This window comes from Salvelinus alpinus, chromosome 2 (genome assembly GCF_045679555.1).
Source record: "Salvelinus alpinus chromosome 2, SLU_Salpinus.1, whole genome shotgun sequence".
Taxonomy (NCBI): domain Eukaryota; kingdom Metazoa; phylum Chordata; class Actinopteri; order Salmoniformes; family Salmonidae; genus Salvelinus; species Salvelinus alpinus.
Window position 1 is genome coordinate 44,832,424 of NC_092087.1, and position 26,487 is coordinate 44,858,910.

The 26,487-nt window shown below is 43.8% G+C and overlaps 1 protein-coding gene across 1 annotated transcript in view; it reads left to right on the forward strand.

Moving 5' to 3' along the window:
• Positions 1–26,487, forward strand: part of kcnb1 (potassium voltage-gated channel, Shab-related subfamily, member 1) — a 70,039-nt gene that overhangs the window by 36,649 nt on the left and 6,903 nt on the right. Inside the window, exon 3 of the mRNA XM_071381059.1 lies at positions 26,262–26,472. Within this exon, the coding sequence (XP_071237160.1) occupies positions 26,262–26,472 (211 nt within the window). The remainder of the gene's footprint in view (positions 1–26,261; positions 26,473–26,487) is intronic.

Consider the following 26,487-nt stretch of genomic DNA (forward strand, 5'->3'; position numbering starts at 1 on the left):
AGTGGGATTACTAACTACCCACGGCTCTCACCCTAGAGAGAGAGAGAGAGAGAGAGAGAGAGAGAGAGAGAGAGAGAGAGAGAGAGAGAGAGAGAGAGAGAGAGAGAGAGAGAGAGACAGAGAGAGAGACAGAGAGAGAGACAGAGAGAGAGACAGAGAGAGAGACAGAGAGAGAGACAGAGAGAGACCAAGCAAAACAGAAAGGTAAAGAGCATCATGTGTAGAGGGAATTCCCGTTAGTTGGCAACAAGGGCAGGAGGTACCAGAGGGAACACAACACAACACTGGCTTTCCTCCTATAGTGGAACGTGACCTCATAGCCACAGCAGCAGCAGAGGCAGCAATGTGCCAATATTAAACTCCTTGTCTTAGCAACCTTTTTATAGCAGCCTCCCAATCCTATTAGCTCTATCCTTTCTTGTCCTCACGGACACCTCTTTCCCACAGGCCACACTCCCGGGGGCCACACACACACATGCATAGACACACACACAGTCACGCTCCAGGGGACCGACACACACGCACACACAAACACACATGCACACACACACAGACACACACATGCAACACACATTGTATATTTAAGTGGACACATGGCGCAAGGATGTCTTTTATCGTCATTCTCCATACCTACACACACTTTTACAGTAATAGACACACTAACATATGTGTAACATACAGTTTATAATGGACACTACTGTATAATCTTACACAGCCAGTCAGTCATAATTTAGATGGCGCCGACAGAGGTGGGCTGCCTCGCTTCTAGTTCTAAGGAAACTTTGCAGAATTTTGTTTTTATTATTTCTTACATTGTTAGCCCAGAAAATGTTTTGTGTTTTTACATACAGCCGGGAAGAACTATTGGATATCAGAGTGCCGGTAATTCACCAGCATTACCAGCATTACAACCAGGAATAAGACTTTCCAGAAGCAAATTCTTTGTTCGCACCAGCCAGGGCAATTGAACTGATTCCAGAGGCCGACCCAAAACAACGGTGGTGGAAAAGAGGGAATTGGAGGGGTCTTCTAGTCCGACTTAGGAGGCGCACACACCACCCACCGCTTCCGAGTATATTACTAACTAATGTTCAGTCCCTGGATAACAAAGTTGACGAGATCAGGGCAAGGGTTTCTTTCCAGAGAGACATCAGGGATTGTAACATACTCTGTTTCACAGAAACACGGCTCTCTCGGGATATACTGTCGGAGTCGGTCCAGCCATCTGGATTCTCAGTTCATCGCGCCAACAGAGATAAACTCCTCACTGGGAAAAGGAAGGGCGGGGGTGTATGCTTTATGATTAACGACTCATGGTGTAATCATAACAACATACAGGAACTAAAGTCCTTCTGCTCACACGATCTATAATTCCTTACAATCAAGTGCCGGCCATTTTACCTACCAAGAGAATTCTCATCAGTTATAGTCACAGCTGTGTACATTCCCCCTCAAGCAGACACCAAGACGGCCATCAAGGAACTTCACTGGACTATATGCAAACTGGAAATCATACATCCCGAGGCTGCATATATTGTAACTGACGATTTTAACAAAGAAAATTTGAGAACAAGGCTACCTAAATTCTATGAGCATATTGATTGCTCTACGCGCATGCGCAATACCTCGACCACTGCTACTCTAACTTCCGCGATGCATACAAAGCCCTCCCCCACCCTCCCTTCTACAAATCCGACCACGACGCCATCTTGATCCTTTCATCTTATAGGCAGAAACTCAAACAGGATGTACCAGTGACGAGAACGATTCGACGCTGGTCCGACCAATCGGAAGCCACGCTTCAAGATTGTTTTGATCATGCGGACTGGAATATGTTCCGGTCAGCCTCAGAGAACAACATCAACCTATACGCTGACTCGGTGAGTGCATTTATAAATAAGTGCATTGGAGATGTTGTACTCACTGTGACTATTAAAACCTACCCTAACCAAATAAACGTGGATGGATGGCAGCATTCGCACAGAACTGAAAGCGCGATCCACCGCATTTAACCATGGAAAGAGGTCTGGGAAAATGTCTGAATACAAACAGTATAGCTATTCCCTCCGCAAGGAAATCAAACAAGCAAAATGCCAGTACAGGGACAAGGCGCAGTCGCAAGTCAACGGCCCAATGAGATGTATGTGGCAGGGTCTACAGGAAATCACGGACTACAAAAAGAAATGCAGCCATGTCACGGACACCGACGTCATGCTTCCAGACAAACTAAACACCTTCTTTGCCCGCTTTGAGGGTAATACAGTGCCACGGTCACGGCCCGTTAACAAGGACTGCACCCCCCCCCCTCCCCCGTTCTCCGTGGCTGATGTGAGTAAAACATTTAAACGTGTTAACCCTTGCAAGGCTGCTGGCCCAGATGGCATCCCTAGCCGCGTCCTCAAAGCATGCGCGGACCAACTGGCTGGTGTGTTTACGGACATATTCAATCGCTCCCTATCCCAATCGCTCCCTATCCCAGTCATGCTTCAAGATGGCTACCATTGTTCCTGTACCCAAGAAGGCAAAGATAACTGAACTAAATGACTACTGCCCGTATCACTCAATGCTTTGCATCAAAGCTGGGACCGAGAAGCTGTTTTTCAGTCTATCTCAAGGCCATCAGACTGCTAAACAGCAATCACTAACTCAGAGAGGCTACTGCCCACATTGAGACCCAATCACTGGCCACTTTAATAAATGGATCACTAGTCACTTTATACAATGCACTCTAAATAATGCCACTTTAACTTGTTATGGCTGCAGGGGGCGTATTGAAAAACTGGAAAATATGTGCCCATTTTCAAACGGCCTCTTACTCAATTTTTGCTCGTACAATATGCATATTATTATTACTATTGGATAGAAAACAGTCTCTAGTTTCTAAAACCGTTTGAATTATTTCTCTAAGTGGAACAGAACTCTTTTTACAGCCCATTTCCTATCCGGAAGTGAGATTTCCAAAATCGATGTCTCTCTTCAAGAGCTTGTCTATAAAAGGGCATGTCACTTAAGACTGTAGAAACACGTCATACGCCTTCCCCTGGGTGTCATGCGGAAGTGAGAGCAGAAATGACTTGATTATCTCGTCCTGGGATTGAACACAACCTCTTGGAATGAGAGTTGCGCACTTTATTTTTTTTTCTGGGCGCGAAGTAGGACCTGGACTCGGCTCCTGGAAAACCCTCGTTAAAGGTGAATATGATCTCCGGCTTCGATTTTATTTGATACATGTCACAATATCATCCTAAAGTATGTTTTTTCAATATAGTTTAATTATATTATTGAAATTTATTCTGGACTTTAGACGTGATGCGACGCAAGAATTTTGTCAAGACGGAGAGGTTAGCACCGCACGGCCAGTGTGCTTGCTAATTCAAGAGGGAAATCGTTTGTTCTGGATCCAAATAAAGACGGTTCTGAACAAAGGACCCCTTGGAGAACATTCTGATGGAAGATCAACAAAGATAAGGACCCAATTTGGGATGCTTTTTCATATATCTGTCGAACTGTGCTATCGCTACCGTTTGACTAGAATCAATGCTGCTGTGTGCTAGCTATTGTAGTAAGCTAATATAACGATATATTGTGTTTTCGCTGTAAAACACTTCAAAAATCGGAAATATTGGCTCTATTCACAAGATCTTTGTCTTTCATTAGCTATCCACCATATATTTTTCTGAAATGTTTTATGATGTGTAATTAGTAGTTGACGTTGGTGTCTGTATTTTCTCTGGCTACTCCCGTGCGATTTCTGACTGTAGCTATGATGGTAGCAGTAATGTAAAACTGATTTATAGCTAAAATATGCACATTTTTTGAACAAAACATAGATTTATTGTGTAACATGTTATAGGACTGTCATCTGAGGTAGTTTTTTCTATGTTATTTAGGTTGGTTCTAGGTTAGTTAGGTTGGCTTGTGCATGCTACTTGCATCCTACTTGTGCTGTGAAAAATGTCTGTCCTCTTTTTTATTTGGTGGTGAGCTAACATAAATATATGTGGTGTTTTCTCTGTAAAACATTAAAAAAATCGGACATGTTGGCTGGATTGACAAGATGTTTATCTTTCAAATGCTGTATTGGACTTGTTAATGTGTGAAAGTTAAATATAAAAAAAAAATAGATTTTGAATTTCGCGCCCTGCACTTGAGCTGGATGTTGTCATAGGTGTACCGGCGTCGGGCTGCAGCCATAACAGGTTTTAATAATGTTTACATATCTTACATTACTCATATCACATGTACAGTATATACTGTATTTTATACCATCTATTTCACCTTGCCTATGCCTCTCGGCCATCGCTCATCCATATACTTACATTTAAATATTCTCATTAACCCCTTTAGATTTGTGTGTATTAGGTAGTTGTTGGGGAATTGTTAGATTACTTGTTAGATATTACTGCACTGTCGGAACTAGAAGCACAAGCATTTCGCTACACTCGCATTAATCTGCTAACCATTTGTATGTGACAAATAAAAGTTGATTTGATTGGATTTGATTTGAGAGAACACCCCATTTTACTTGCCCTAGCAGAGCTGGTTAGGCTTTTTTCATGTTATCCAGAGCGTTGGTGACTGTAAATCTGCTGCTGGCAACAGTTGAATCACGCTTTGTTGCCGAGGTTTATTGACACCGGGCATATTCAACAGGTATTGAGCGTTCAAAAATGCATCAGTTATTCTGTGCTCTGGCACACTACAATGAGAGTCTTCTGTTGAGAAATGTAGCTAGATAGCTAGCTAGGTAAACAATGAATCCCAATGCATGACGTAACGTTAGTTAGCGAGCCAGCCAGGTCATGTTAGTTAGCGAGCCAGCCAGCTAACGTTAGCTAGCTAGCTAACAGTACACTTTAGCTTGAAATGAAAATACTTTGTCAAATTTAGAGTGGAGTCTTTTGTTAAGACATGTAGCTAGCTAGCTAAACAATGGACCATAATGACAACTCATGACGTTACTACCCTGCATGAATCTGCTAACCAACCAGGTTCTATGGCTAACGTAAACTCACTCACTTCTGTACATCGCCTTGGTCCGTACAATTGACCTTATTTTAGCGCCCCAAAAACGTAATACTTCCAGATCAACTGTAATGTCAATACCATTGTAAAGCACAATTTCTCCCCTTTCCAACAGAATCAATTACATGACCAAAACGCTGCCCGTTTCTGCATGATTCAAGACGGCAATGAGCCCCGTCGGGTCTTTTTAAAAATGGCGGGTGGGGAAGCGAAACTAATGCGTGATAGTGAGAAGGAGAGATGTTGTGTGGGAAAATTGCTTTTTTTTCACTCGATCTGTCCAACTTATCACCTTATCGCCTCTAAAATGTAAATTAAACACTATAAAGAGTTTATATAATGTGTTATTACATATCTATTTGAAGGTTTGTGTCGAATTTGAGTCGGGTTTTTAGGGCAGTGCTAAAGTGATCTTAGAAGTAAACAGCGGCTTTGAGAATGATGATCGCATGCAAAGATGACACAAAAAATGACTAGGTATCCCCCCCTTACCCCCGTCACTGTCCATTTCTTGTTTTTAAAGCATGAGAGAAGTGTTACACCTGGTGGAGAGAGATTGTAAGACAGAAATAGTTGCTTTATGCGTGCTGTACGTTACGACATGACAAGTCACGATGTAACGGAGGGTCCGTTTTTTCAACTTTTCTCCAATACTATAGAGCCATTACCATGTCGATCAACGCTTGAATAGAAACGTAGTTCACACCCCCGATTTTGAAGTCAACACAGTCGCTACAGTCCCATTAGTTTTCTTTGTAGCCTCGTTTGAATGTTGCACACATTTGCACGGAATGGGGTGAGTTTACGTTATAACTAGTCAAGCAAATGTGTCTGAGATACGAAGAATGAGATCATACACATAACGTCAGCTAGCGACCCAGCCAGCTAACGTTAGCTAGCTAACGGTACACTTGAAATGAAACCACTTTCTGTCAAAATTAGAAACGTGTAATATCTGAAAATCTTTCCAGTATACATCATGGTTGGACGCTTCTCCTGTCTGATGCCATGCATGGTTGCCTTAGTTTGACGATGTAATCCAGACTCGTGTTTTCTCCATCTCCTTAGCTATCATACTCGATTTCAAAACACGGTCCTCCAGAAAGTGGAGAGCATACACATAACGTTAGCTAGTGAGCCAGCCAGCTAACGTTAGCTAGCTAACAGTACACTTTAACTTGACATTAGGTTTATGCAGTTTTACTACGCGATACATATTTTTTATAAAGTTGCGTTCAACACGATTACCTAAACATGCTGACTCATCTCTCGGCTTGTCCAGCCCACTCATTATCTCAGCCAATCATGGCTAGCGGGAAGGTTGCTCGCTTTTTCTGTGGCGAAACCAACTAGGCTCGTAATTTAACAATTGTATTCATATTTACAGATTGCATACAAGTTTGATATTAAAGCACATGAAAGTTCACATGTTTGAGAAGGCATTTCTGCCCAAAAACATATTTTGATCCCAAACAAATTTTACATTCAAACAGCTCTCCTGTGAAATCGTGACTTGCGATATACACCGAGTTTCCTGAATCGGGTCACAAATGTCAGTTGGCTTTTCATAGCTGAGCATTCAGAGTTAGAGACAGCAGGTGCGGTAGAGAGAGTGAGTCGAAAACAGCAGGTCCAGGACAAGGTAGCACGTCCGGTGAACAGGTCAGGGTTCCATAGCCGCAGGCAGAACAGTTGAAACCAGAACAGCAGCACGACCAGGTGGACGGGGGACAGCAACGAGTCATCAGGTCAGGTAGTCCTGAGGCAAGGTCCCAGGGCTCAGGTCCTCCGGGAGGGGAGGGTGAGGGTATTTGAGGGAGCATACTTCAATTCACACAGAACACTGGATAAGACAAGATAAATACTCCAGATATAACAGACTGACCCTAGCCCCCCGACACATAAACTGTTTAGCATAAATACTGGAGGCTGAGACAGGAGGGGTCGGGAGACACTGTGGCCCCGTCCAACGATACCCCCAGACAGGGCCAACCAGACAGGATATAACCCCACCCACTTTGCCAAAGCACAGCCCCCACACCACTAGAGGGATGTCTTCAAACCTCCAGCTTACTACCCTGAGACAAGGCTGAGTATAGCCCACGAAGATCTCCCCGACGGCACGAACCCGAGGGAGGCGCCAACCCGGACAGGAAGATCACATAAGTGACTCAACCCACTCAAGGGACGCACCCCTCCTAGAGACGGCATGGAAGAGCACCAGAAAGCCAGTGACTCAGACCCCATAATTGGGTTAGAGGCAGAAAATCCCACTGGAGAGCGGAACCGGCCAGGCAGAGACAGCAAGGGCGGTTAGTCGCTCCAGTGCCTTCCCGTTCACCTTCACACCCTTGGGCCAGACTACACTCAATCATAGGACCTACTGAAGAGATGAGTCTTCAATATAGACTTAAAGGTCGAGACCGAGTCTGCATCTCTCACATGGATAGGCAGACCATTCCATAAAAAATTGAGATGTATAGGAGAAAGCCCTGCCTCCAGCTGTTTGCTTAGAAATTCTAGGGACAATTAGGAGGCCTGCGTCTTGTGACCGTAGCGTAAGTGTAGGTTTGTACGGTAGGACCAAATCGGAGAGATAGGTAGGAGCAAGCCCATGTAATGCTGTGTAGTTTAGCAGTAAACCCTTGAAATCAGGAAGCCAGTGTAGAGAGGCTAGCACTGGAGTAATATGATAAAAAAATGTTGGTTCTAGTCAAGATTCTAGCAGCCGTGTTTAGCACTAACTGAAGTTTATTTAGTGCTTGTTATGACTGTTAAACAGCCATCACTAACACAGAGAGGCTACTGCCTACATACAGACTTGAAATAATTGGCCACTTTAATAATGTTTACCTATCTTGCATCACTCATCCCATATCTATATACGGTATTTTATACCATCTATTACACCTTGTCTATGCCGCTCTGTCATTGCTCATCCATATATTTATATGTATATATTCTTATTCTAATCCTTTACTTAGATTTGTGTGTATTAGGTAGTTGTTGTGGAATTGTTAGATTACATGTTACATATTGCTGTACTGTCGGAAACCCTCTCTCTGGCTCTGAGACACAGAGGCACAAACTTGAGAGAGAAACCCACCAGCCCAGCAGAGGCTAGTATCCCCCAGCTTCACACCTCTGGCCCATGGGAACTCTGTTGCTAGGGGCAACTCTCTCCTGACCTGTGTCGTGTGACCTGGCCAGCCAATCAGTGGCCTAGCCAGGGGCAGGAGAACCCCCAACACAATCTCTGCACTCTTCAGTTGCATTTTGGAGCCCAGGTTGAGCACATCCTCTAAACCTGGCTCCACACCAACTCATCAGCTGGACCTTTCTTCCTGGACAACCCTACACCCTGGACCTCCTACCTGTGTGTTAGTGTGTCACTAACATGTTATGATTCATGTATATATTTAATATGTCTGTACGTTATAAGCTCCATAGTACGATAACTGCATGTTTATACATGCCTTATTGATGTTAGTATGTTGGTATTCATGCCTGGGTACAAGTCATTTTATTGTCCCCTGTTTATGCCCTCATGGCATAGTTTGTATGTCTTAGCTATTCAGGTCATGTGGTAAAATCTCTCCCCATTAGTTTATTTTACCTTCATTTAACTAGGCAAGTCAGTTAAGAACAAATTCTTATATATAATGACGGCCTACCCCGGCCAAACCCTAACCCGGACAATTGTGCGCCGCCCTATGGGACTCCAAATCACTGCCGGTTGTGATAGAGCCTGGAATCGAACCAGGGTCTGTAGTGACGCCTCTAGCACTGAGATGCAGTGCCTTACACCGCAGCGCCACTCGGAAGCCCCTATGGGTCAAGATGGCTGCCAGCCAGTCATTGGTCACACTCACCCAAAATGGCTTGTCTATGATGTCATCACGTCCCAGTCACTTCCTAGCCCCATCCAAAATGGCCACTTAACTTTGGCCAGTTTACATCTTAGCATCTGAGCATGCTTTCGCTAACAATTAGCCCCACTAGCTGCTAACTGTACTTCGCATGGGGTTTACACAGCTCTCCATGCTGGCCTACAGCTTGAGGCCTACAGCCCTGGCCTACTAGCCTAGTTTGCTGGTCTCTATTGCACTGTATATAATGTATGCTATTACCTATAGCCTGAGACTACTACCCTAGCATGCTAGCCTCCACTGTACATACACTTTCAAATCCAAATTAAATCAAATGTTATTGGTCACATACACGTGTTTAGCACATGTTATTGCGGGTGTAGCGAAATGCTTGTGTTTCGAGCTCCAACAGTGCAGTGATATTTAACAAGTAATATCTAACAATTTCACAACAATACAAACAATTCACACAAATCTAAAGTAAAGGAATGGAATTAAAAATATATAAATATTTGGACAAGCAATGTCGGAGTGGCATAGACTAAGATACAGTAGAATAGAATACAGTATATACATATGAAATGAGTTATGAAAATATGTATGCATTATTAAAGTGACTAGTGTTCCATTATTAAAGTGGCCAGTGATTTCAAGTCTATGTATATAGGGCAGCAGCCTCTAAGGTGCTAGTGATGGCTATTCAACAGTCTGATGGCCTTGAGATAGAAGCTGTTTTTCAATCTCTCGGCTTCGATGCACCTGTACTGACCTCGCCTTCTGGATGATAGCGGCGTGAACAGGCAGTGGCTCGGGTGGTTGTTGTCCTTGATTATCTTTTTGGCCTTCCTGTGACATCGGTTGCTGTAGGTGTCCTGGAGGGCAGGTAGTTTGCCCCTGGTGATGCATTGGGCAGATCGCACCCCCCTCTGGAGAGCCCTGCGGTTGAGAGCCCTGCGGCTGTTGCCGTACCAGGTGGTGATCCAGCCCGACAGGATGCTCTCAATAGTAAATCTGTAAAAGTATGTGAGTGTTTTACGTGCCAAGCCAAATTTTTTCAGACTCTGTGTGGTTGGACCATTTCAGTTTGTCAGTGATGTGTATGCAGAGGAACTTGAAGCTTTCCACCTTCTCCACTGTGGTCCCGTCGATGTGGATAGGGAGGTGCTCCCTCTGCTGTTTCCTTAAGTCCACGATAAGCTCCTTTGTTTTGATGATGTTGAGTAAGAGCTTGTTTTCCTGGCAACACACTCCCAGGGCCCTCACCTCCCTGTAGGCTGTCTTTATTGCTGGTAATCAAGCCTACTACTGTTGTGTCGACTGCAAACTTGATGATTGAGTTGGAGGCGTGTGTGGCCACGCAGTCATGGGTGAACAGGGAGTACAGGAGGGGGCTGAGCATGCACCCTTGTGGAGCCCCTGTGTTGAGGATCAGCAAAGTGGAAGTGTTGTTTCCTACCTTCACCACCTGGGGGCGGCCCCTCAGGAAGTCCAGGACCCAAAGCTTAATGATGAGCTTGGAGGTTACTATAGTGTTGAATGCTGAGCTATAGTTAATGATCAGCATTCTTACATAGGTATTCCTCTTGTGCAGATGGGATTGGGCAGTGTGCAGTGCGATAGCGATTGTATCGTCTGTGTATCTATTGGTGCGGTAAGCATATTGAAGTGGGTGTAGGGTGTCAGGTAAGGTAGAGGTGATATGATCCTTGAGTAGCCTCTCAAAGCACTTCATGATGACAGAAGTGATTGCTACTGGGCGATAATCATTTAGTTCAGTTTCCTTTGCTTTCTTTGGTACAAGAACAATGGTGGACATATTGAAGCATGTGGGGACAGCAGACTGGGATCAGGAGAGATTGAATATGTCCGTAAACACTCCAGTCAGCTGGTCTGCGCATGCTCTGAGGACGGCAGCCTTGTGAGGGTCTACACGTTTAAATGTCTTACTCACGTCAGCCACGGAGAAGGAGATCCCACAGTCCTTGGTAGCGGGCCGCGTCAGTGACACTGTGTTATCTTCAAAGCGGTCGAAGAAGGGGTTTAGCTTGTCCGGAAGCAAGACGTTGGTGTCCGCGACGTGGCTGGTTTTCCCTTTGTAGTTCGTGATTGTCTGTAGGCCCTGCCAAATACATCTTGTGTCTGAGCAGTTGAATTGCGACTCCATTTTCTATACTGACGTTTTGACTGTTTGATTGCCTTACAGAGGGAATAACTACATTCGGCCATATTCCCAGTCACCTTGCAATGGTTAAATGGGTGCTTCACGCTTTCAGTTTTGTGCGAATGCTGCCATCTATCCACGGTTTCTGGTTAGGGTAGGTTTTAGTAGTCATAGTGGGTACAACATCTCCTATACACATCCTGATAAACTCAGTCACTGTATCAGTGTATTCGTCAATGTTATTCATAGAGGCTTCCCGTTACATATCCCAGTCAGCGTGATCAAAACAATCTTGAAGCGTGGATTCCGATTGGTCAGACCAGCATTGAATAGTCCTTAGCACGGTTTCTTCCTGTTTGAGTTTCTGCCTATAGGAAGGGAGGAGAAAAATGGAGTCATGACCAGCTTTGCAGAGGGAGGGGGCAGGGGAGGGCCTTGTAGGCATCCCGGAAGATGGAGTAGCAGTGGTAGAGTGTTTTAGCAGCGCAAGTACTACAGTCAATGTGTTGATAGAACTTCAGTAGCGTTTTCCTCAAATTTGCTTTGTTAAAATCCCCAGCTAAAATAAATGCGGCCTCAGAATATGTGGTTTCCAGTTTGCATAAAGTCCAGTGAAATTCTTTGAGGGCCGTCGTGGTATCGGCTTAAGAGGGAATATACACGGCTCTGACCATAACCGAAGAGAATTATCTTGGGAGGCAATACAGTGGTATTTGATTGTGAGGTATTCTAGGTCGGGTGAACAAAAGGACTTGAGGTCCTGTATGTTATCACAGTCACACCATGAGTAGATAATCATGAAACATACACCCCTGCCCTTCTTCTTCCTATCTGCGCGATGAACTGAGAACCCAACTGCTGTACGGACTGAGACTGAGTATGAGTATATCCCGAGAGAGCCATGTTTCCATGAAACAAAGTATGTTACAATCCCTGATGTCTCTGGAAGAAGATCCTCGCCCTGAGCTCGTCAACTTTATTATCCATAGACTGAACATTAGCGAATAATATACTCGGATGAGGTGGGTGGTGCGCACCTCCTTAGTCAGACTAGAAGTCCAATCTGAATACATCTTCTCCGCCGGAGGTGTTTTGGATCAGCCTCTGGAATCAGTTCAAATGCCCTGGTGGATACGAACAAAGGATCCAATTCGTGAAAGTCGTATTCCTGGTCGTAATGCTGGTAATGCTGGTGAGTTAGCGCCACTCTGATATCCAAAAGTTTCATGGGTTAATAATGTAAGAAATAACACATAAAAAAACAAATACTGCAAAGTTGCCTAGGAGCTAGAAGCACGGCTGCCCAATCTGTCGGCGCCATTTTACATTTGGGCTACTACCCAAAGCCTGTGCCCTGCTAGCATATTATGCTAGTTTATTTTGTATATCTTGTTAATCATGCTAGTCACTAATTGTATCCTGTGTATTACCCTATGCTATGCTAGCCCAACTTTACAGTGCATTCGGAAAGTATTCAAACCCCTTGACTTTTTCCATATTTTGTTACGTTACAGCCTTATTCTAAAATGTATTAAATCGTTTTTCCCCTCATCAATCTACACCCGAAATACCCCAGAATGACAAAGCAAAACAGCTTTTCTTTTTGCGAAATAATGACATTTACATAAATATTCAGACCCTTTACTCAGTACTTTGTTGACGCACCTTTGGTAGCGATTACAGCCTTGAGTCTTCTTGGGTGTGACGCTACAAGCTTGGCACACCAGTATTTGGGGAGATTCTCCCATTCTTCTCTGCAGATTCTCTCAAGCTTTATCAGGTTGGATGGGGAGCATCGCTACACAGCTATTTTCAGGTCTCTCCAGAGATGTTCGATCGGGTTCAAGTCCGGGCTCTGGCTAGGCCACTCAAGGACATTCAGAGACTTGTCCCAAAGCCTGTGTTGTCTTGGCTGTGTGCTTAGGGTTGTTGTACTGTTGGAAGGTGACCCTTCTCCCCAGTCTGAGGTCTTGAGAGCTCTGGAGCAGCTTTTCATCAAGGATCTCTCTGTACTTTGCTGCGTTCATCTTACCCTCGATCCTGACTAGTCTCCCAGTCCCTGCCACTGAAAAACATCCCCACAGCATGATGCGGCCACCACCATGCTTCACCGTAGGGATGGTGCCAAATTTCCTCTAGACGTGACGCTTGGCATTCAGGCCAAAGAGTTCAACCTTGGTTTCATCAGACCAGATAACCTTGTTTCTCGTGGTTTGAGTCTTTAGGTGTCTTTTGGCAAACTCCAAGCAGGCTGTCATGTGCCTTTTACTGAGGAGTGGCTTCCGTCTAGCCACTCTCCATAAAGGCCTGATTGGTGGAGTGTTGCAGAGATGGTTGTCCTTCTGGAAGCTTCTCCCATCTCCACAGAGGAACTCTGGAGCTCTGTCAGAGTCGGGTTCTTGGTCACCTCACTGACCAAGGCTTCTTATTGCTCAGTTTGTCCAGGTGGCCAGCTCTAGGAAGAGTCTTGGTGGTTCCAAACTAAGGTCACTGCATTCTTGGGGACCATCAATGCTGCAGAAATGTTTTGGTACCCTTCCCCATATCTGTGCCTCGACACAATCCTGTCTCAGAGCTCTACGGACAATTTCTTAGATCTATGGCTTGGTTTTTGCTCTGATATGCACTGTTAACTGTGGGACCTTATATAGTTAGGTGTGTGCTTTCCAAATTATGTCCAATCAATTGAATTTACCACAGGTGGACTCCAATCAAGTTGAGGAAACATCTCAAGGATAATCAATGGAAACAGGATGCACCTGAACTCAATTTCGAGTCTCATAGCAAAGGGTCTGAATGCTTATGTAATAAAGGGAAAGGGAAAGGGAAATACCTAGTCAGTTGTACAACTGAATGCCTTCAACTGAAATGTGTCTTCCGCATTTATACATGCTGTTCTCTTGTTTGTTCTTGTCAACAACCACTATCACTATTCAATACCATCAGTCAACTTCCTGTCTGCTGTGTGTGTGTGTGTGCCTGTCTTGAGTGTGGCAATGAGGTGTGAATTGTATCCCTGTCTCCTACTGGTCATTTCCATCCTATTACCGGGATGCTGGGACAGTTGCACCTATATCTAAACCAGCACCTCTATCGGTAACCACGACATGGTGGCGCTCTCTTTCAGTCCTTATTTAACGCTTTCGACACCTTTTAGAGTCCATGCCCTGAAGATTTGAGGATGTTCTGACGACAAAAGGAGGGGGGTGGGCAACTCAATATTAGGAAGGTCTTCCTAATGTTTGAAATACATCAAAACTATGTATATCAAAACTAATTTCACACATAATAGGGTTAGCCTAAAAACATGATTAAATTGACAAAATTCTGATGAGTGAGTGCCAAAAAAGTGACGTTGACAAGTTCTCCTACAGAGTCACAAGCAGGTCATAATGTATCAGAAAAAGCAGATTCTGCAGTTTCCAAATCACATAACCTTGCCAAACAACTCTTAAAGCTCTATTTCAAAATATAACAATTGACAGAATTACTGCTATTACATGTGCTCTCGCAACACTCAAAACAGAGTAATATATTTAGACTTAAAATATTCCATTCCGTTCTTTTGAAATGCGTTTTCTTAAATTCATGAATGCATGCCCTAAGACCTGACCATAACAAAATAATAATGAATGATCTGAGTTGTGGTGTTTTTTAATGGATTTTAACACTTGAATTGTGTTGTTTTAGTTATCTTTCTTTTGTACATATAGCCTAGTGTTACATAAACTAATTAAAATGCTGTTGTGTTCCTTGAAATACATTTTCTTTCATATTTTAATGTTGCCTAAGACCTTCATAAATACAACCAAATGATTATTGTTCCGATAGCATATATGAAATGTATTTATTTGTCACGCCCTGACCTCAGAGAGACTTTTTATGTCTCTATTTGGTTTGGTCAGGGTGTGATTTGGGGTGGGCATTCTATGTTTTGTTTTCTATGATTTTGTGTTTCTATGTTTTGGCCGGGTATGGTTCTCAATCAGGGACAGCTATCTATCCTTGTCTCTGATTGGGAACCATACTTAGGTAGCCCTTTTTCCCTCCTTTCGTTGTGGGTAGTTAACTTTGTTTGTGGCACTATAGCCCCTAAGCTTCACGGTCGTTTCTGTATTGTCTATTGTTTTTGTTGGCGTCATTCCAAAGTAATAGTAATGTACGCTCACCACGCTGCACCATGGTCCGCTTCTTCCAGCATCGGCCGTGACATTATTAGACCTGTTGACTTTCAAAAAACACGTCATTGGCAATATCAAGGCACGAGGCGAGACCCAAATGCAGACACAGGAGGCAGATGGTTGGAGTCTTACAATGTTTATTAATCCAAAGGGGTAAGCAAGAGAATGGTCGTGGTGACCATGTGACTATGCATATATGATAAAACAGAGAGTAGCAGCAGCGTAAAAGAGGGGTTGGGGGAGGGCACACAATGCAAATAGTCCGGGTAACCATTTGGTTACCTGTTCAGGAGTCTTCTGGCTTGGGGGTAAAAACTGTTGAGAAGCCTTTTTGTCCAAGACTTGGCACTCCGGTACTGCTTGCCATGCGGTAGTAGAGAGAACAGTCTATGACTGGGGTGGCTGGGGTCTTTGACAATTTTTAGGGCCTTCTTCTGACACCGCCTGGTGTAGAAGTCCTGGATGGCAGGCAGCTTTGCCCCAGTGATGTACTGGGCCGTATGCACAACCCTCTGAAGTGCCTTGCGGTCGGAGGCCGAGCAATTGCCGTACCAGGCGGTGATGCAACCGGTCAGGATGCTCTCGATGTTGCAGCTGTAGAAACTTTTGAGGATCTCAGGACCCATGCCAAATATTTTTAGTTTCCTGAGGGGGAATAGGCTTTGTCGTGCTCTCTTCACGACTGTCTTGGTGTGTTTGGACCATTCTAGTTTGTTGCTGATGGGGACACCAAGGAACTTGAAGCTCGGGGCGGCCCGTCAGGAAGTCCAGGATCCAGTTGCAGAGGGAGGTGTTTAGTCCCAGGTTCCTTAGCTTAGTGATGAGCTTTGAGGGAACTATGGTGTTGAACGCTGAGCTGTAGTCAATGAAAAGCATTCTCACATAGGTGTTCCTTTTGTCCAGGTGGGAAAGGGCAGTGTGGAGTGCAATAGAGATTGCATCATCTGTGGATCTGTTTGGGCGGTATGCAAATTGGAGTGGGTCTAGGGTTTCTGGGATAATGGTGTTGATGTGAGCCATTACCAGCCTTTCAAAGCACTTCATGGCTACGGGCGTGAGTGCTACGGGTCTGTAGTCATTTAGGCAGGTTGCCTTTGTGTTCTTGGGCACAGGGACTATGGTGGTCTGCTTGAAACATGTTGGTATTACAGACTCAATCAGGGACATGTTGAAAATGTCAGTGAAGACACCTGCCAGTTGGTCAGCACATGCCCGGAGCACACGTCCTGGTAATCCATCTGGCCCCGCAGCCTTGTGTATGTTGACCTGTTTAAAGGTCTTACTCACGTCGGCTACGGAGAGCGTGATCACACAGTCGTCCGGAACAGCTGATGCTCTCATGCATGCCTCAGTGTTGCTTGCCTCGACGTGAGCATAGAAGTGATTTAGCTCGTCTGGTAGGCTCGTGTCACTGGGCAGCTCGCGGCTGTGCTTCCCTTTGTAGTCTGTAATACATTTACATTTACATTTACATTTAAGTCATTTAGCAGACGCTCTTATCCAGAGCGACTTGTAATAGTTTGCAAGCCCTGCCACATCCGACGAGCGTCGGAGCCGGTGTAGTATGATTCAATCTTATCCCTGTGTTGACGCTTTGCCTGTTTGATGGTTCATTGCAGGGCATAACGGGATTTTTTGTAAGCTTCCGAGTCCCGCACCTTGAAAGTGGCAGCTCTACCCTTTAGCTCAGTGTGAATGTTGCCTGTAATCCATTGCTTCTGGTTGGGGTATGTACATACAGTCACTGTTGGGACGACGTCCTCGATGCAGTTATTGATAAAGCCAGTGACTGATGTGGTGTATTCCTCAATGTCATCGGAAGAATCCCGGAACATGTTCCAGTCTGTGATAGCAAAACAGTCCTGTAGTTTGTCAGATAAAGCATCTGCTTCATCTGACAACTTTTTTATTGCTGATTATCCATGTCGTCATTCAGCCACGATTCCGTGAAACATAGGGTATTACAGTTTTTGATGTCCCGTTGGTAGGATATTCGTGATCGTACCTCGTCTAATTTATTGTCCAATGATTGCACGTTGGCGAGTAATATTGACGGTAACGGCAGCTTTCCTACTCACTTCTGCGGGTCCAGACGAGGCATCTGGCTCTTCGTCCTCTGTACCTGCGTCGCTTCCTCTTGCGAATAACTGGGATGTCGGCCCTGCCGGGTGTTTGGAGAATATCATGTGAGTTTTGCTTGTTGTTGAAGAAATCTTTGTCTAATCCGAGGTGAGTGATCGCTGTCCTGATATCCAGAAGCTCTTTTCTGCCGTAAGATACAGTTGCAGAAACATTATGTACAAAATAAGTTACAAATAACGCAAAAAAAAACACATAATAGCACATTTGGTTGGGCACCCGTAAAACTGCAGCCATTTCTTCCAGCGCCATTTTAAGGCGCAGTAAAGCCAAATTCAATGTTCCAACAAATACTTTAAAAAATATTTTTGGGGGATACCTTAAGGGGGTCTACATTTTTAAACAATTCCATATGTTAGCTTAAGTTAGCTTAGTAGAACCTGCCCCCCCCCCCCCCCCCCCCGCTCAATGCAATCAGCGATTTATATAGAGAGGGACTGGAGACCCTTCGTGGCAAAATCACTGATATCAAATAACTTGGCAAATGCACAGTCTCTTGAATTTTTTTTACAGTGAGCTTTGTTTGGCCATTTTACTTGTTTTTGCTTGCCACGTTGGCTAGTGAGTCTTAGCTAGCTAGTTAATGGTGAGAAACCTACACAGTGTAACCTAGCCTGATAAGCAGATGTTTTGTTTTTTGGGGGTAAATAATAAAGCACAATTCATTATATAGGCCTAAATGAAATTGATTTTAAGTACAGCACTATATTTTATGTAAGGTGTCATCAATGTATTATTATTATAATATTTATTGTCAATATATATCCCTTTAGTTTTCCCACACCCTCCCTACTGCTTGCTATGAATTCTATCTGGATGGTGTATGTATGTTTAGGCCAGGGCCTGACTAGGTGTCGGTATTCATTATGGATGCCGGTACAGTTTATACACTGCTCAAAAAAATAAAGGGAACACTAAAATAACACATCCTAGATCTGAATGAATGAAATATTCTTATTAAATACTTTTTTCTTTACATAGTTGAATGTGCTGACAACAAAATCACACAAAAATGATCAATGGAAATCAAATTTATCAACCCATGGAGGTCTGGATTTGGAGTCACACTCAAAATTAAAGTGGAAAACCACACTACAGGCTGATCCAACTTTGATGTAATGTCCTTAAATCAAGTCAAAATGAGGCTCAGTAGTGTGTGTGGCCTCCACGTGCCTGTATGACCTCCCTACAACGCCTGGGCATGCTCCTGATGAGGTGGCGGATGGTCTCCTGAGGGATCTCCTCCCAGACCTGGACTAAAGCATCCGCCAACTCCTGGACAGTCTGTGGTGCAACATGGCGTTGGTGGATGGAGCGAGACATGTCCCAGATGTGCTCAATTCGATTCAGGTCTGGGGAACGGGCGGGCCAGTCCATAGCATCAATGCCTTCCTCTTGCAGGAACTGCTGACACACTCCAGCCACATGAGGTCTAGCATTGTCTTGCATTAGGAGGAACCCAGGGCCAACCGCACCAGCATATGGTCTCACAAGGGGTCTGAGGATCTCATCTCGGTACCTAATGGCAGTCAGGCTACCTCTGGCGAGCCCATGTAGGGCTGTGCGGCCCCCCAAAGAAATGCCACCCCACACCATGACTGACCTACCGCCAAACTGGTCATGCTGGAGGATGTTGCAGGCAGCAGAACGTTCTCCACGGCGTCTCCAGACTGTCACGTCTGTCACATGTGCTCAGTGTGAACCTGCTTTCATCTGTGAAGAGCACAGGGCGCCAGTGGCAAATTTGCCAATCTTGGTGTTCTCTGGCAAATGCCAAACTTCCTGCACGGTGTTGGGCTGTAAGCACAACCCCCACCTGTGGACGTCGGGCCTTCATACCACCCTCATGGAGTCTGTTTCTGACCGTTTGAGCAGACACATACACATTTGTGGCCTGCTGGAGGTCATTTTGCAGGGCTCTGGCAGTGCTCCTCCTTGCACAAAGGCGGAGGTAGCGGTCCTGCTGCTGGGTTGTTGCCCTCCTACGGCCTCCTCCACGTCTCCTGATGTACTGGCCTGTCTCCTGGTAGCGCCTCCATGCTCTGGACACTACGCTGACAGACACAGCAAACCTTCTTGCCACAGCTCGCATTGATGTGCCATCCTGGATGAGCTGCACTACCTGAGCCACTTGTGTGCGTTGTAGACTCCGTCTCATGCTACCACTAGAGTGAAAGCACCGCCAGCATTCAAAAGTGACCAAAACATCAGCCAGGAAGCATAGGAACTGAGAAGTGGTCTGTGGTCACCACCTGCAGAACCACTCCTTTATTGGGGGTGTCTTGCTAATTGCCTATAATTTCCATCTGTTGTCTATTCCATTTGCACAACAGCATGTGAAATTTATTGTCAATCAGTGTTGCTTCCTAAGTGGCCAGTTTGATTTCACAGAAGTGTGATTGACTTGGAGTTACATTGTGTTGTTTAAGTGTTCCCTTTATTTTTTTGAGCAGTGTATTTAGGTGCAGGAACTCCTCAATACTTTTTACCTAATATTCTATAGGACATGCAGGAACCCAAGCAGAAGAAAAGTTGAGGTGCCGGTTCTCAGTTACGGTGAGCTCCTGCCCAAGTCAAGTACTGTGTTAAAGGAAAATACAAATGATGTCCTATTTGGAACACTGACAAGTACGTTGCTCAATCTGATTGGGGGGGCCTGGCTCCCCAGTGGTCTGGCCTGAGCCCACCCGTGGCTACGCCCCTGTGGTTGGGTCATCCATTTGTAAACTAGTCATTTTGTAAGACTACATGTAGTATGGGTGAGCAAGGACGTAATACAGGTGAGTAATACTACAGACTCAGAGTCAGTGTTTAATAGTCACATGTGCAGGGTTGCAGGTGTGATTGGAAGAGTAAGTGAAATAAAATAATGAGTTAATGGTCATAAAAAATATAAAGATGAGTTGACGAGTTGTCAGGGTGAGATAAGGATAATGAACGCTGAGTTGTTGGCTAGTAGCCTAATCTACTGATGAGTAGTAGGCCATAGAGTAGCTGTTGCCTAATCCGAGTGTGTGAGAGAGAAGAGAGACAGGTGTAAATCTGGATTTTAGAAAACCGTAAGCCTATAGGCATTCAAATATTGCTGAAGCAAGTCGTCTGACTCGAGAAACTATAGGACTGGACTGGCTGGAATTTTCTGGACTAACTGGACTGGACTAGACGGGACGGAACAGCAGGCGGGACAGTTGTGTGTGTGTGTTTACGAGACACACACACACACACACACACACACACACACACACACACACACACACACACACACACACACACACACACACACACACACACACACACACACACACACACACACACACACTTGGGAGCAAATTAAATACGAACAGCAATTACCCATCATAACAAACACACAGTGGTTGGAACAGAAGCAGCAGCATGGTATCATTTTAATAGATCTAAATCCATGTATTAAAGCACATACATGTCAATTTATGCTTCTCTGAATCATTATTTCTTAGTCAAGTCACTACAGAGGCCTATTGTAATTGTAATGTCTGGGCTGGCTCTGGGAGATCATGTAGAGAAAGCATCTGCTCGATTTGTGCCTCAAGCTATGGGATTGAGAAGTGCTGATTCCATCATCTCCTTCTAATATTCGTGTCAATGGAAAAGGACTGAAGGGCCAGCTAGAGTGATATCCTGAATGGTCAGCTAGAGGGAAACATGGATAAGTCACTGTGAGTAATGTGCAGCCAGGCAGACAGACCGGAAAGTGTTCCCCATTGTGTGTGTGTGTGTGTGTGTGTGTGTGTGTGTGTGTGTGTGTGTGTGTGTGTGTGTGTGTGTGTGTGTGTGTGTGTGTGTGTGTGTGTGTGTGTGTGTGTGTGTGTGTGTGTGTGTGTATGCGTGTGATGTAGGAGACTATCGGCTTTTTTAGACCTGTCACACTGGACTAGCCACACTGAGCCTGAGGCTAACTTTCAGTTAACGTTTCATACACACACACACACACACCGTAAACACCAGTGTACACCGTTTAAGATGAGGGAGGACAATTATTTTTTTTCATGAGCATGTCCATATTTCTATTACAGCATATTGGATGACTGTCATTCATATTCCATTCACCCAGTTCAATGTAACATCAATAGGTTTAGGCTACTACATGATACTCTAATTTTCCCTGTACCCATCATGAGGTTGCCACAACCTAGCCTATGAATTAAGGTTTACAACAAAGGTGCACACAGGTCGAGAGAAAGATTTGAGGTGACAGACATTTACACATTCAATACCACCTTGCACACTCTTACCTGTATCTAGCTGATCTAGGGTGTAATCATTAGTCCAACAGTTGCAAACAAAAGTTTCTATTGGACAAATTCAGGTATGTTTATCCCCGTTTCGTTCCGTTTGAGAAATGTTTTTCAACAGAAGAATCAGTGGAATGAATACACCCCTAATAACACGTAAACACAGTTCACTTTCATAGCAGCCAAGTTGTATTCCTTCTCGCATCTACTCGCTCTCCTCCTCTCACCTTTACCCTTCGCTTGTGTAGTTCAATGCACAACACATCAGCTCTATGTGACAAGGCTAAATAAACTTTTCAAGCCAAACCATATCATACCTCTACACACAGCCTACATCATTCTCACCAAATTAGCTAAAGTAACATCATAATCAACGTGGCTAATAGAACTAACGCGTTAGTAAACAATCATGCAGTACATTGTACAGTCAGTAAGCAGTTTAGCAGCTATGCCCCGGTGGTAATATAAATTGGTTAAACCAAAAATGTACCTTGACTTGGAAGAGTTCCAATGTTGTGTTGGATAGTCATAGCGAGCTATCTAACATAGCATCCCTTTGTTTGAGCCAGGTGTTTGAGTAGGCTAAACTAGCTAGCTGCATTTGCTAGCTTCTTCTTCATTCCTTCATTGAATACATAAATGGTTATACATCTCCTCCAGCTTCTGAGGGTTGAGCCCCTAAGGACTGGAGGCCCTGGCCTTGCTGGGGGAAATATCTAAAAAAAACAATAGCTTTTTAAATGTTTCACTATTTTTATGAAGGATGGTCCTCCCCTTCCTCCTCTGAGGAGCCTCCACTGGTATACACACATGTTCCATACATGCTCTGGAGAGATGGATTATATCCAATGTTACTACAGTTAACCTCAGGTTAAAGCACTACCGTTGTTGGATAACATCAAGATCAGACAACAGTAACCTTGGGACCTATCTTGGGATATATATCATACCATTGGAATTGATTTGTATTTGAATAGTCGGAATACTTTTGAATAAAGCAAGTTACGTATGGCTTGTTTGTTCTAAAAAAGGTTTTGTATTCAAACTTTTAGATAGAAAATGAAACATAGACTTATGAAATGTATAATGCCAAAAATTATTTGCATGAATTTACATTTAACAATATGACTTTTCTACTTTCGGGCTTCCTTGTGCTCTAAAAGCTGTTTCCATCCATTGTTTGACCTTTTTGTATTTTGTATTTTGGTTGAACTGTCACATTGTTGCCATTCTGCTGGCTAAGCATTATCTCACACTCTAACACTCACTCATAGCTAGCAGGCAATTGTAGTCAGATAAGTGGGTCATGAGTTAATAACTGTTCCAAGTCAGTCCCCCTGCATTAGGCTGAGCTTCCAACCAAACACACACAAAGACTTGTCAGCTTTTTTATTGTGGGGTGCTTGATTGGTACCAGCACACTGGCTTCAAGACAGCATGCATTTGTTAAATTAATTTCTACAATAACACTGGACATACATTGACTATGCAGGGTGAAGATGTATTTTTTTCCCTTAACAATAAATCATACATTAAAATTAAACATGTGACATGTGTAGACACAAAACAGAAAAAGAAACATTTCCAATTCACATTGTACCATAAAGTTGTTGGTTGTTTTGCCATGCAAAGTGTTCACATAACCTGTCTCTGCTCTGATACTTTCTCTGATAATGCACTCAGAAATGCACTCACTGAACTTATCAGTAAGTCGCTTTGGATGAAACCGTTGGCTAAATAGCATATATCTGATATACAGTACCAGTCAAAAGGGGTTTTCTTTATTTTTACTATTTTCTACATTGTAGAATAATAGTGAAGACATCAAAACTATGAAATAACACATATGGAATCACGTAGTAACCAAAAGTGTTAAACAAATCAAAATATATTTTGAGTCCGTATAGGGGTGGCAGCGATGAGACAAGACTGTAACTACCAATTGGATACCATGAAATTGGGGTAAAAAATAAAAAAATAAAAACGTCTTTCCTTCTTAATGCGTTTGAGTCAATCAGTCAGTCCCATACGGACTCGGGAGAGGTGAAAGCCAAGAGTCGAAACACAACCCAGCCAAGCCGCACTGCTTCTTGACACAATGCCCACTTAACCCAGAAGCCAGCCGCACCAATGTGTCAGAGGAAACACCGTACACCTGGCGACCGTGTCAGCGTCTAATATGTAATATGTAACTAATATGTAACACTGTAAACACATTAGTTAATTATAAAAGCTAACATTTTGATAAGAATACCTGTCATTGAAATTACACTGAACAAAAATATAAACGCAGAAGTGTTTGGTCCCACGTTTCATGAGCTGAAATGAAATCTCAGAGAAAAGTTATATGCACACAAAAATCTGACAGGTGTAGCATATCAAGAAGCTGATTAAACAGCATGATCATTACACAGGTGAACCTTGTGCTGTGGACAATAAAAGACACCTTTAAAATGTGCAGTTTTGTCACATAACACCATGCCACAGATGACTCCAGTTTTGAGGGAGAGTGCAATTGGCATGCTGAGTGCAGGAATGTCCACCAGCTCGGTTGCCAGAGAATGTAATGTTAATTTCTCTTTGGCAGTACATCCAACCAGCCTCATAACAGCAGACCACGTGTATGGCGTCGTGTGGGTGAGCGGTTTGCTGATGTCAACGTTGTGAATAGAGTGCCCCATGGTGGCGGTGGGGTTATGGTATGGGCAGGCATAACACAATTGCATTTTATCGATGATGATTTGAATGCACAGAGATACAGTAACGAGATCCTGAGGCCCATTGTTGTGCCATTCATCGACCGCCATCACCTCATGTTTCAGCATGATAATGCACGGCTCCATGTCGCAAGGATCTGTACATAATTCCTAGAAGCTGAAAATGTCACAGTTCTTCGATGGCCTGCATACTCACCAGACATGTCACCCATTGAGCACGTTTGGGATGCTCTGGATTGACATGTACGACAGCGTGTTCCAGTTCCCACCAATCTCCAGCCACTTCGCACAGCCATTGAAGAGGATTGGGAAAACATTCCACATGCCACAATCAACAGGAGTATTTTACGCTGCTAATACAGGTGTAATAAAGGCCTATTTATTTATTTTGTACTTTTTTTTTTTAAATCAGGGCAACCCTACTTCCAGCAGCTATGCACGACATGGTTTCTTAATGTAAAATGAGAGTCCCGGTGATCTGCTATAGGAAGATACAAGTGTTTTACCAGTAATATGGGTCAGGGGCCTCATTTATAAACATTGCATTTGCACAAAATATGCCCCAAAACATGCATGCGCCAGCTTTCACGCAAAAATGGGCATTTATAAAAACGGAACTTGACTTGAGAATGTGCTTAACCTCCCGCAAACTTCAGTTTAGACCATACGTAGGCCTACGCACAGTTTCTAGTGGTTAAAGAATTGCATTGAAAGAAGCCAAAAGTAGTAGACCATTGTGCAAATGGGGAATATATGATGACACTCTTATTCGTCACAAAAAAAACAGGTAGCTTAATATAATAACAAGATTCAATCATGTGCCGTTAGTCAGAGGCTCGAAAATCGGTTTATTTGATCTTTGCATTCTAAAATAATTTGAAATAGGCATCTAATTTCCTATTGTTTACTTAATTTCCATGATCATTGCATAATACATTCCTCAACTTTTCTGACTTTGATGGTTTCCAACACTGGACAACTGAGGAGTGGAAAAATATTGCCATGAACATGACTGCGAGTTCAGTTTACTAGAGTGGTTTGCGTAGTCCCCAGACTTCAACCCAATGGAGCATCTTTAGAAGGTACCGCCATCCAATCTACAGCAACTGTGTGATGCACACACCTTGTAGAATGCCGAGAATAATTTTCGTGCAGGGGAAAAAGTACATGCAAAACAGTATTGAATTCAAAAGATCTGTTTACAGGTGATGGTTTTTCAGGCGGAGTTAAAATGCTCGTTCACACGCACACAGTTTTAGGATAGGTCTGATTTATAACGGGAAAGATGCGTATATATTGCGTACGTCAAGTTAATGTATCAATATTTTTGTGCGTGCGCAGTCTTTTCAGAAATGGCGCAGGCAGATATTTAATGTAAAATGTATGCAGCGGTTATAGATGAGGTCCCAGATCTTCTGAACTGGTTGGGTTAGATGCAAGCCGTTTTCGCCGTAGTAATGGCGCAACCTTTACACTAATGAATCTGCACTCGGCAACAATTATTATCTGGGAGATTTTTTTCAGAGATGTCCAGTACTCCCAAAATAAAACAAATTTTTGCATTGCAAAATATTAGCACTATAGAGCCCTGATTATGATACTGATAATCTATTTGATAATGACACTGAGTCCCATACTCACAATTGGCACCCTATGGGCCCTTGTCAAACGCAGTGCACTATACAGTATAAGGTATTGGGTGACATTTGGGACACAGACAATGTCTCTGGCTGTCTTTTGACCAATCAGATAAGCTCGGAAAAATAGCTGATGTGAAAAGATCTGATGTGATTGGTTAAAAGACTAGTGGAAACAATTTTAGAATTGGGCTGCCTGTGTAAACTCAGCCTTTGTGTCGCAGATTCTCCTCAATGATAACATCTCTCCTTTTTCTCCAGATCCTAGCCATCATCTCCATCCTGTTTATCGGGCTGTCCACCATCGCCCTGTCCCTCAACACCCTGCCTGAGCTGCAGGACACAGACGAATTTGGACATGCCTCAGACAACCCCCAGCTGGCCCACGTAGAGGCCGTCTGCATCGCCTGGTTTACTATGGAGTACCTCCTCCGCTTCCTCTCATCGCCCACCAAATGGAAGTTCATCAAAGGTGAACACTTTCGTT